This window comes from Epargyreus clarus, unplaced genomic scaffold (assembly GCF_041222505.1).
Source record: "Epargyreus clarus isolate Ecla_fem2 unplaced genomic scaffold, WU_Ecla_fem_2.2 ptg000016l, whole genome shotgun sequence".
In the NCBI taxonomy this organism is placed as follows: domain Eukaryota; kingdom Metazoa; phylum Arthropoda; class Insecta; order Lepidoptera; family Hesperiidae; genus Epargyreus; species Epargyreus clarus.
In genome coordinates this window covers 2113268-2126303 of record NW_027332224.1, presented here as the reverse complement: position 1 = coordinate 2126303, position 13036 = coordinate 2113268, and the positions used below count along the sequence as shown (strand labels likewise).

Below are 13036 nucleotides of genomic sequence, written 5' to 3'. Positions count from 1 at the left end.
ATTAGTGTAGATAATATTATATTACATATACTTATAATATTATATTTCATTACAAGATGTAACACATATAAATTTTTGATTGATAATGCCTACTTCTTTAAAATTTTCGAAGCTGTTATAAAATAAGTAGGTATAGGTAGGTACTCGACAATGAAACGAAATAATTATTACGACAGGTAATTTTTATTTATTTATTTTAATCAAAATTTGATGAATCGTCGCTGTCAGTATATGTGATCGATATCATTGCTTATTTGGTCACAACACTATAAAGAACTGTCATCGAGAAAATAAAGAAATGGAAATAGTATACAGTTATAAAATAGCATTTGCTACTGTATAAAGTCGTATATTATTCAGTAAAAATCTCGTTTTAATTCGTTTAACAGGTTAAAAAAAATATTTACATTACATTTTTTTATTTTGAAGAAATATTTGTGGTACAAATAAAAATAAGCTTGAAAATTAGAAGTTATTATAAGAACACTGATGGATGTTTATTTTATGTATTTTTTATACATTTCAAAATAACTATGACCAGCGTATCAAATATGGCGCAGTAATTGTTATCAAAGAATGCATTCCGATCATTTTCTAGAAATTAACAAATGAAACTGTTATTTTGTCATACATTACAGTCAATATGTTTTGTCATATGAATATGACAAAATATCAAAACGCAGTTGTGCGTGGGATAAATGTTAGTCAATTTTAGTCAAACGCATTGCAAGTTTTAAGGACATATTATGTCTATTAGGATAGGTTTAAAGAATTTTATTGTCTAAAGAAATAACAATATTTCACTTATAAGACAAACTTAAGCTAAAAAGTAAAATAACTTCAGTAAGCGTGCTTATAAATATATAATTTAATTAAATTTCAATATTTTTAATGACGTGCGCTATTAAAATTATTTAAACTAATTTTGTCACGATATTCACTCAGAAATAGTAAATTTTGTATGGAGTAACATATGTGCCCTTTAGTAGTATGGCAAACTTTGTAATGTTAACTTTTTACATAAAGTTCAAGTTGAAGGTACTTTAATTCAAAAAAGTACTTATATCATTACATTATTAAGCAATTGTATAGAACACCTGAGTAGAAAAGTAGATGTTCGTTGTAGATTCACTGCGACATCACCTGTACCATATTTATATCTATCTTAAAACAGCAGTGTAGCATAGTTTAGTAAGACATATCTGTCTTCAACTTATATATATTAACTTCGGATATTTTTATAGTAGATTCTAGTTATTAAACAAACTATTCAGTTATTAAAATAGAAAAGTACCATTACAAAACAAATTATTGTATCGCGTATTGCAGCCTCTGGACCAATTATACCCAAAAATCTTACAATGCTCTTCGAGTTCAATATAATAATGGTTTCAGGATGCTGATGGGACTACCAAGGTACTGTAGTGCATCAGGGATGTTTGCAGAAGCTCATGTAAACTGTTTTTATACCATAATGCGAAAAAGATGCAGCTCCCTGATGTACCGTGTCCTGACAGCTCCAACAGAATCCTGAAGTTGATAAGCAATAGAATTGACTGTAGTTATATTTCTCATTGTAGCTTTCTACGTTTCAATTTTTTCAGTATCAAATGAAAATGAGTCTTTCGCGTTTTTCTCGGAACTATCATGTTGCAAATACTACGGTCTTCATAACGACGCAGTATAGTAGTCCATAGTTCCATTCATTAACATGAGGATCTATACTCGATTGTAAAATCAATATGTTAATAAATAATTTATGAGTACAAAGAAAATCATAATATCCATTAATATTGACCGCAGTATATCGATAGCATTTAACCACTCATAGTTGAAGACGGTGTTGCAGATGAGAGATTTGATACAAACTTATGGATGTGGTACTTGAAAAAGTAGTCAGAAATTTATAGTAAAGACGAGCTTTTGGCCGCGGCTTCGCTCGCATTACGAAGTAATATTTTCATCCTCTATTTTATCCCCTGGGTAGAATTGAACAAAATCCTTTCTTAGCGGATGCCTATGTCATAACATCTACCTGCATGCCAAATTTCAGCCCGATCCGTCCAGTGGTTTGGGTTATATATATTTAGAACCTTTCAGTTATATATATTAAGAAGATTACTCACTCCTAACAAGAAAATGTAACCAGTTTTGACAATTGATATTGTCACTGTCAACTATTTTCGTGTTTGAAAAATTAAAAAAATATATAGTTTTTAGATCATTTACGAATGAAACGAAATATTTCTTTGCATGTCGCACGTGAGGAAACCTGCATACCTGAGAGATTTATAAAAAAAAAATCTCAAAGGTATGTGAAGTCTACCAATACGCACTTGTCCAGCGCGGAGGACTATGACCTAATCCTTCTCATTCTGAGACTAGACTCGTGTTCAGCAGTGGGACAATAGTGGGTTGACAATGAATCATCTAAATGGAGAACATAATTACGTCACGACTTATTTTACTTGCCACGAATGCTACTACGCAATATTTTTATCATAAGTATCCGTAACGCATTTAGAAACAAATTACTTGAAAAACTTTAATACGAGCAATATGACCATAATGAATACTGAAATTACCACTACTTTTTAATATTCAGTATATTAAAATATTGCCTCGTAAAGATCGAAATAAGACAATTTGTAGGATGCAAGAATTGTAAATGCCTTCTTTGTTAGCAAAATCTTTGGATAGATTGATTATTAAAAACGGGCGTAAGTTGACAATTATCAACAGTTCAACCGATTTTCTGTACAAAATTACTTATTCATATTGTACAAATGCCACATCCAATCGTAACAGTAACTCGACGGCTTAATTAACTTCATGTATGCATTTATTGTGTGATTTGTCGTATATATACGACACAATGGTTTGTATGTGTGCTTCTTTGTACCTTTCAGAGCTGAATAAAGTTATTTTTCTGTTACATTTCAAGGTTTTTTCATGGCAATTCAACCAATTTACCATTCAGCCGTTTAAATTACTTGTTGCAAATTAGATCACCTAATGGGGTATTTCAGAGTATTTTATTACAAATACTTTTGTATAAACCTATTGATAAAAACATAACGCCATGTTCCATCAAGGTTTTGTTTTCCGAGGCATTTCAGCTTAGTTCTCAGGGGTAGTGGCGCGTCTGAGACCGATGGACCGCAAGGATCGAATCTTATCTGGGTTAGATTATACATGTCCATGCGCGGATGTAGCCATTTACCACTCCACTGGACTGGTGGACAGCATGCTCGTCTGCTACTCCTATATTATATCCTCCTATATTATATACAACTGACCCGGCAAACGTTGTGTTGCCATATAAATAAAAAAAAATTAAGGGTGAACAAACTTTATCACGTAGGGATATGAAAAATAGATACTAGCCGATTCTCAGACCTACTGAATATGCATATAAAATTTGGTGAAAATCTCGGCAAAGTTGTTTCAGAGGAATACGGTAGGTAACATTGTGACACGAGTATTTTATATATAAGATAAAGTTATTAGATGGCGTGGTTATCTGACACACATTAATATATGTATGATTAATCTTTTAACACATAACAGGTATGCATGTTTAATTAATTTGTTTTTACATTACACGACTGCGCAGGATAATGTACATTCGAGCGTATGTTCATTCTTTGGCTCACCCTGCAACCCAAAAGGCTTGGCGGATTTTTGACATATGAAGTGTCATTGGGTTAGGTTAGGTTAGGCTATATTTTTAAACAATCAAGGTTTATTATTTTCAGAATGTCAGAGATAGCCTAGAGGTTAAGAAACTCGGCCTCTCGATCGAGGGGTCCGAGGTTCAAAGGGACGCACCTCTAATTTTTCGAAATTATGTGCGTATTACAAATTTATTATCACTTGCTAAAACGGTGAAGGAAAATATCGTGAGGTCGTGAGGAAACCTGCATATCTGAGAGATTTATAAAAAAAAAATCTCAAAGGTATGTGAAGTCTACCAATACGCATTTGGTTAGCGCGGTGGACTATGGCCTAATCCTTCTCATTCTGAGAGGAGATTCCAGCAGTGGGACAATAATGGGTTGATGATGATGACTTAAAATAATTCTCTAGTTGTATGTATATTAATATCCAAATTAAGAAAAAATATATAAATTACTAAACCATTTTCAATTTGTAACACCGTAACGAAGATACAACGCAAATACGGTGCGAGGGAGACAGCATGAGATCGAACGCCATTTATAATTCCATCAATTAACTACTTGTGCTTAACTGAGACCAATTAACAAAAGATTTATTGTGTTTTAATTTGTTTATTAGTTATTTGGACCATAGGCCTTGGTGATATTTTGCTATACAGTAATACCTCGGACTTACACGATTGGTGGGACCGAGTGATAACCGCGTAAGTCGAATTAGCGTAAGTCGGGGTATGCATGTACATACCATCGTATGGTATGATTTCAAATGTGTTGACTTCGCGCAACAAATACAAATGTTAACATGAATAATTGTAGGGTTAGTAAGCTTATTTTTTATAATCGGGAATTGCGGGACACTCAAACCATAGGAGAATCGACCAGATTTGAAAATCGCGTAACTCCGAATTCGCGTAAGTCGGGGTAGCGTAAGTCAGGGTATTACCGTATTGGAAAAAAGTATAATACTAGCATAGCTTACGCATATGGGCGATGTAGTCTTGTCTTACATACATGCCACTATGTTATTAGTCGTGATATGATGCCAATCCCAGATAGGATTAGATTCCGATCTGGGGTTGGCCAGAAGCGTCGCTACCCTTGCGGTTCGAGTGAGAACGCCTCAGACATTTAAGAAAGGAGACACCCTTCCGACCATAACTTCGTTTAAGAGACAGAAGATGATTTTTTTATATTATAGGAGTAGCAGACGAACATGCAGTATACCTGATTGTGAGTGGCTACTGCCGCCCATGGAAATCTGTAATCAACCCCAAATAAGATTCCTATCTAAGGTCGGCCATAAATGCGCCGCTACCTTGCGAACTAAGCTGGAACGCCTCGGATAAGTATCGTTTGGAGGTTATGCCTGTTAAGTCGAACCACAACCACAAACTCTACCACCTTCAATACCGTCCACAGATACCTGTTCAACAGATTGCCATCTAAATTGGTATTTGGATACAAAACATTTGCTGAATTGTGGTAGTAAAAAACGCTACATAATTAGCGGTGGTAGAACCCTTTGTGGTTCGACTCCGGCGGCACCACCGCCACACCTATTTCTGCCTTATAACAGCAGCGTTAAGCGCTGCTATGTTCTGGTTTGAAGGGTGTGGTAAGAGCGACTTTTCCGAGGCATTCCAGCTTAGTCCTAATAGCGCTACCACTGTGGCCGACCTAAGGTAAGAATATCTATTCCTATCTAGGGTTGATACAGATGTCAACGAGCGTCAGTAATCACTTACCATCAGGTGGACTGCATGGTCATCTGCTACTCCTATATTATAAAAAAATCCTACCCTTTACGTATGTAATATACCTCTTAGAAACCAAGGTAATTAAAGTACTTAGCGCATCCGACCTTCGAGCACCGACCATGACCGCCGTCAATGTAACTGGATCGAATTATGTACGTCATCTCTATGACATATTATATAATGTTAGTTACATAAACATCTTGTATGTTACACAGAATCTTCCTTGAAACTGATTGATAGCCAAGTTTCAACCTAAAGTGGATCCACAACCGTCAAGTTTTAGATTACATTGCGAGTAAGTGAAAAAATTGCCGATTGAATACGGTTTCGGCCAAGTTTCAGCGAAACAAAATTCGGCTGATTTCTGGCTAAAGTTTCGGTTTCTGCCAGAAATCAGCCGAAACATACGTTCGTTAATTTCGAGCTGCATTCTGTTGTACTGACGTACGTAGATTAGCTGACGTATCACGGGCCGTGCGACATCTATCCCGTACTTATGCAAACAATTTTTCTTCAAATATGGGTCTCCTATGCAAAATTTCAGTTTTATGTTGTGCATTCTCTGTCAATCAATATCAGACTTTTGTTACAAAGATAAGTTTGTATAAGAGCTAGATAAACATTAATAAAAATAATATGTCAAAAATAAACGAGGAGCTGTCGAGAACATTGTTAGCTTGACTAATATTATAAACATAAAAACCGGATTGCTTAAAACAGTATAGCCTATTTCACTTTCACAGTGTAGGCAATTCCAATTACACCTCATATGTTAAAATCTATCAAGCTTGGGCTGCAGTGTATAAAGAATGATACATACATACTCAAAAAACGTTATTCTTCACAGAAGATTTCGTTACACAACATAATAAAACAACAAATTCTAAAATGTAAAAATAAAATATATTCATCAAGTCGATGTAACATAGTATAAAATGCTATAAAAATCCCGTGAAGGCTTCAAACCGGTGATTTAAAGATGGGTTTAGATGCAGCTTTGTAAGTGACGATAAGGCACCGTGGTCCTTGTTTTCAAAGCAAAAGAACGTCCTACATATCCTCGCGTGAACCAACCCCATAGCGCACATAAAACACGGCTCCCGTAGCAAATAAATATAATAACCCGTACACAAATAAGGTCCTGTGGAAAGATCTTCATTGTTAAGCAACATATCCATTTTGTTAACGAATGGACGAGCTCCAAAGCGAACGTCATGGAATTTCTCACTTAAATAGACCTGGAGATCCATGTTAATCCCACATAATTCGCCATCCGATTGGTATATCTCTTCTTGCAGCACCCATGCACCTCCGTTTTGAGTTTTAGCTACGTTGTCAATAGCTAACATCGTTGCATGTTGCAGTGGATGTTTTATTCTATTGTCAAAGGCCACAGCTACAACTAATTGTGCAGTTGGATCGTAGACAATGCCAACGTTGATGTCTTTAAACATATCATCGTTGTCAATCGGACGGTTTTGTTGTACCATATACCATTTTGCCACTTCAAACGTCATTGCCATCAATTTTCTATGAAAACCTAGCTGATTGGTCTTAAAAATTGTGTCACGAACAATATTTTCCAAGTATTTATTTGGGTGAAAATTAACAGACCACAACTTCGTTGCTTCCTTGTACTGACTCGTTACTTTTGGAGGTGTGGCCGGTACATCAACTTCTTTAAAGTAATCAAACACATCGTTCAATTCTGGACAATTCTTTTCCAAATATTCCTGTATAGATGACGTTCCATTCAAGAAGGAGCCGGGACATAGAATGATATTACTCTTCCGAACTCGTTTTAAATGCTGCAGCCCATTTAAAGGTATTTTCTCGTTAAGTAACATAACCGTTTTAGATATCATGCTTGTATTTTTAACTTGTCCGACATAAACTTTTGTTAACGGAACAGGATTGAACAAGTCTTCTTCTATGATCATTTTAAGAGGTTTAGTCGAGTCGCGTATATTTTCAACATAATTATCTATTGCATCTATGCTATGGTCAATCTTAACCTTTTTGACCGGAGGTTCCGTGAGGGACATCTTGAGACTTCTAGAATATAAAGAATCTTCTAGAATTCCTGACTTCTTCTGTTTTGTTCGCTGAAAATAAACAATAGCACTACAACATCACAAACACAGTTACATCACTTTTATATAAATCACTCGAAGCACGGAAAACAATCTTTGTGTACGCAAAAATAATGTGTACAGATAATTGTGATGGAGTGGGAATGTAAATCACAGATTATTTATGAGTATGAACACGATTAAACGTCGGTAGACTTAACACAAACATAATAATTGCGTTTAAAGTGTCATAAAAAAATAAATGTAAGTTTTGCATACATCTGGTTCCTACATTCTCGATGAAGGCAAACCATTCCGCTCTCTTATTCTTGAACACACACTGATAAGTTCCGATGCATTGTTTTTAGCGTAAATTCTATAATTACAACGCTATGTTGACACAAACTTAAGATTAGGCACGACATTTAAGAGACTGGTAAACACGCAAATATCTCTGACCTTTTGAGGCAATACAAGCTAAATTGCCAATGTATCAAATCGGAAACGCACAATCGTATAAGTAATTCGTCTCGTTGATAAAATCAGCGTGAAAATAAGCTAAATTATGTGGCCAATTTACCTTAGTACGGAATTCGATCCTGACGCCTGTTAAACCTCTTTGCGCACAAGAAAATGATCCTCGGCGATTATGTGTCCTTCAGAAGGGTCCGCTGTTAAGTTGATAACGAAACTATTGCAGAAATTATCAAGAAAATCAATTGCCACACACGTTAGTCACAAGTACTGCAAAGACAGCAGCCATTAAAACAAATTGACAGGTAACTTTTGTGACCATTTGCTACATTTACGTCATATTTCAAATACTGACATTTCATTGGTCGAAATTCTCACCTCTGTTCATAATAGCCAATAACAACCCGTTTTGTTATCTATTATGAAAACGGTGGTGTATAAGAACAAATTCAAGTTTCAAGTGGAATTTACGTTCCATTTCAAGCAGAGGTGCTAATTAAAGCGCAATTTTTGTTATGTAAATGTTAATAAGTGTCGTAATATAATGTTAATGCCCATAAAATGTGATCTTTGTACTATTCAGACATTATATATTTAATGAAAAAATGTTTGCTTTACTCCACATCTAATAACTAAACGGAACCCATACTTCCGCTCACATGAATACAATCATCTATACACTATAATCAATATACAATACAAATAATCAATGTGATCTTTTTTTCTACTGTCTTTTTTCATATTGTAAGTAACAACAAAGTTAAAATTTAGATATTATCTAATCAAAATATAATGTATGGAGGTGATAAAATCCTTTGACTTGAAGTCCAGAGGCATCATAGTAACATCTATTTCTATGTCATCACAACTGCGTTAAGCTCTGTTGTTTGGGGGAATGTGGTAAGAGATACATACATTTCATTCCGGCCTAATTCTCAGGGGTAGTGACGCATCTATGGCCAACGTCAGGTAGGACTAATATATTTGGGGTTGATTACAGATGTCCATGGGCGGCAAAAGTACCTGGGGATCTTTTAAAAACCATCAAAGTTCAGGAAAGTTTTATTTCAATGTTGTATCGAAATTAATTATTTATAAATTTAACCGCATTGTGTCGTGGTACGAAATTTCAATGTATGATTAAAATAATATTGTTTTTAGAGATGGTAGTAACCCTCCTGGTTGTGTATGCTCGTTTGCTACTTAAATATTATAAAGTTAAGTAAAGTAAATTATCGAATTGGAAAAGATTAGTCTAACGTCTATCAAATTAAAAAGCTATATTTAATAAACCTGAAGTAATATAAAATCATATTTCTACAGGTTATCTCAAAATACTACTAATGTATGCAAAATATATTCAACGTTTAAAGTTGAAGACACACTACACTTTTACACAAACTCTTCTCAATTTTTGATCCTACTCAGTTACTATTACTACTTATTTCCTTTTTAATATAGTTACATCTGTATATATTTTTATAATGGACTGGTATTAAATATTTCTTGACGATTTTACCAAATCACTCAAACGCGGTATTCTATTGTGCAGACCCGGTAACCAGTACTTCAAATGTCGCTCAATACGCCGTTTTCACATGTTCTTACTCGGTCATCCTGTGTTCCTATATGTACTACTTTACTCTTTGGTACTATAGCAGCGAACTTCAACATAAAGTAAAGAATATGTAAATCGAGCCTAATGGACACTTAGAAGGGATTAAGTGGGTAAATTTCCAATAACCAAATGGCTATAATAAAGGGTCTAATTCTAAGCTATGATCAAACAAGTACCAATCGCTGGACGCTCGAGTAATTAGTGAATCACATAGAACAAGTTACGTAAAGAGTCCGAAAATGCACTTAATGTCAACTGTCATATACTTATATACGCAGTTCACGTGTGAGTAACATTGTATTTCACAGGAGATGCTCTTGTGTCAGCAGCAAGCCCCATTTAATAAGGGATGGATGGCCAAAAAAACAGTAAAAATCAAATATCGTGATGGAAACTGAGAGTATACCTGAGAAATCGTAAAAAGAAGTTTTCGAAGGTAAAAAATGAAATGAAATGAAAATAGTTTATTTCTCTCACAAAAAGGTCTTATGTTAAATTGCATGATTACAACATATGAATATTTTAAACCTTACGTAGTGAGAGACTGGTGCCTATTGTAGGTAAAAAATACCTGAATTACAGGTTACCAGTGCCCTCCCGCGGAAGACTAAATAATAACATTTGTGTGAATGCAAGTAGACGTGTGTGTAGAAGTGCATATGTGTGTGTACGTGTACATGTAAGTGTGTGAGTGTATGAATGGGTGTATGATGGGTGTGATGGGTATGTTTACATATGTGGTAGAATGTGTGTGCGGGTGTGTGTCGGTTTTTGTGCATTTAACAGTGCATGTATGGATGGATTTTACATTAAAGTACGTGAATTAAGCGTAAGGAATAAGAAATTATGAGATAAATGAAAGTCTCTTGCTAATAGGAGAAAGAAGATCACATTAAATTATGGTATGTAGAAGATTTTCAGTTTCTTGGTAGGAGAGAGTTTTTAAGTAACTAGTAACGATTTTTTTACATTTATTAGAATTTTGTGGGTAAAAATTGAGTTTTGAATTTAGACGATTGTATAGAAAGGGGCCAAGATAACAAAAGAAGTTGCGGGATCGGCTAGTGTGGAATAATTTAGTAGGTGCAACGTCTCCTTTTCTGCGTTTGAATCTTACTAAATCTGGGTCATATACCAGCTGGGAATGCTGTCTGAGTATGGTATTAAGGATAAAGATTTGACGAACTGTTAGCAAATCCCATTTCTTATAAAGCTCGATAGTAGGATAACGGTACGGATGTCCTGCACCGACTTTCAATATAGCACGTTGAGCTCTTTCCACCTCTATTAGGTGAGTCTTGGCCGCACCAGCCCAAGTAGTTATGCAATATTCTATGAGTGATTGGCACAAGGCGTGATAAACCATCGATATGACGCGGCGGTCTGCTATGTGTCGCAAGGTTCTAAAAATATAAATTAACTTACGTAGTCTTGGAACTAAGGCATCAATATGTGGTTTAAAACTTAGGGTCTGGTCAATTATTACTCCTAGATATTTAATATTGTCTACCCGTTGGAGGATTGGGCATGTGCAATTGGGTACGCCACTACAACAAGAATGGATAGTGATTGTTTGAGTTTCCGGGGGAAGTAGATTTGGTTTATTTACAAAAGTAACATATTTAGTTTTTTCAACATTTAAAGTCAAAAGGTTAGTTTGCAACCACCTATTAACTCTAGAAAGCCCTAACTGTGCAGCCTCAAATACTTCATCCCAAGTAACACCTCGAAAGAAGAGGGCGGTGTCGTCAGCGAAGGTAATAACTTTACCACCACGGAGATTCAATTGACACAGGTCGTTAATATAGGTTAAAAATAGGGTTGGACCGATTATACTACCCTGGGAAATACCATATTCAGTCGTCAGTTCGTCGCTAAGCATGTGATCGATCATAACACGTTGTTTTCTTGAGGTTAGATAATCTTTTAAAAGTTTTAGGGGGATTCCCCGTACTCCCAAAGACTCTAGTTTAGCCAGAAGGAGGGGAATGGACACTGTATCAAATGCTTTTCTGATGTCCAAGAAGATCGCTAGGCATTTGCTTCTCTCATCAAGGCAACTAATAATAGAATTGACCAGTACATGCACGGCGTCATTTGTGGACCTTCCCTGTCGAAACCCGAATTGGGCCGGTGAAAGGAGAGCGTTTTTCTCTAGGAATTTTATAAAACGACGATTTATTATGCGTTCCAAGATCTTTGACATTGTGGGCAAGATGGAAATAGGCCTGTAGTTGTTAACACTATTCCTCTCTCCGCCTTTGTGAATAGGTTTTATGATAGCTAACTTAAAAACTGAGGGGAATACACCTGATGACAGAGCCAGATTGCAAATATGGGTGATAGGGGAGATGAGAAGATGGAGGTATCTCTTTAGTACTTTAGCTGAAATTTGGTCAGCACCTACGGCACAATTATCCTTCAAGGATAAAATGATATTATAAATTTTTTTCTAATCTGTGGGAAATAGGGCGAAGGAATTAATTGGGTTTGATAAATTTATATTACTATTTGTAGTATTTAAATGAGAAAAAGTCTGAATTTCTTCGGCAAGCTTTTTACCAACACTCACAAAATAACTATTTACATTGTTTAAGCTTCTTTCTTGTTGACCAGGCAGTAACAAAGAATTGGAGTGATCTGTTTTTCGGTTAGAACCACTGATTTTTTTTATTGTATCCCACAGTCTTTTCCTATTATCTTTTGAATTTTCAATTTCTTCCCTCTCATAATTTCTCTTTGCCTTTTTTAGCAAACATGTACAGTAATTACGATAGCGTTTATATCTTAATAGTAAAACTTCATTGCCAGGTACCTTTTTTAATTTTTTATAAAGGTTGTCTCGATGCCTCATACACCTTAGCAATCCAACTGTGATCCATGGTTTAGAAATTCGTTTTCTATTTGGGGTTTTTTTCGTAATCATACTGTTCTTGATAGCCGAGGATAATGAACCTACTAGTAGATCGGTGGCTGAATTAGTATCATGGCAGTCTAATATAGTTTGGAAATTTATATTTTGAATAGCGAGGTCTAACTTCTCATAGTTAATACGATATCCTATACAACTAGTGTATTCTACGCTTGATTTATGGTTAAGACTAACGGCTGTGCTTTCGTGATCAGTAATCGATGTTTCAAATACAAAACATATAGCATCTGACTTAGTTTTAATCATGATATGATCTAGGCACGTGCGGTATGTGAAGGTATGTGAAGGTATGTGAAGTCTACCAAATCGCACTTGGCTGGTGCGGTGTACTATGGCCTAATTCTGAGAGGAGACCCGTGCCCAGGAGTGGCACACCATGAATGAAATTTGTTTTTTAATAAGCAAATAAAAAATAAAACCATTTGATTCTTTATACTTTATTTCAGCATTACAATGAAATTAATATAAAGTTTACGTTATTAACAAATTAGAAATGTATTGTC

At 35.2% G+C, this 13036-nt stretch overlaps 1 protein-coding gene and 1 long non-coding RNA gene across 2 annotated transcripts; one reads left to right on the top strand and one right to left on the bottom strand.

The window, feature by feature from the left end:
* Positions 1 to 6318: 6318 nt before the first annotated feature.
* On the bottom strand, positions 6319 to 8286 carry LOC140748727 (probable inactive tRNA-specific adenosine deaminase-like protein 3). Its single transcript, XM_073081581.1, has 2 exons — positions 8090 to 8286; positions 6319 to 7542 (listed from the first exon to the last, which is right to left on the bottom strand). Exon 2 carries the CDS (start codon positions 7480 to 7482, stop codon positions 6376 to 6378), a length of 1107 nt encoding a protein of 368 aa, XP_072937682.1. The 5' UTR covers positions 7483 to 7542; positions 8090 to 8286; the 3' UTR covers positions 6319 to 6375.
* Positions 8287 to 9535: 1249 nt separating this feature from the next.
* LOC140748719 (uncharacterized) lies at positions 9536 to 12966 on the top strand. The gene is made up of 2 exons (XR_012102970.1): positions 9536 to 10037; positions 12821 to 12966. It is a non-coding gene; the product is annotated as an uncharacterized LOC140748719 (long non-coding RNA).
* Positions 12967 to 13036: the final 70 nt, after the last annotated feature.

Coding starts and splice junctions, on each gene's coding strand:
- LOC140748727 (XM_073081581.1), bottom strand. CDS start 7,482: ATGTCCCTCACGGAACCTCCGGTCAAAAAGGTTAAGATTGACCATAGC.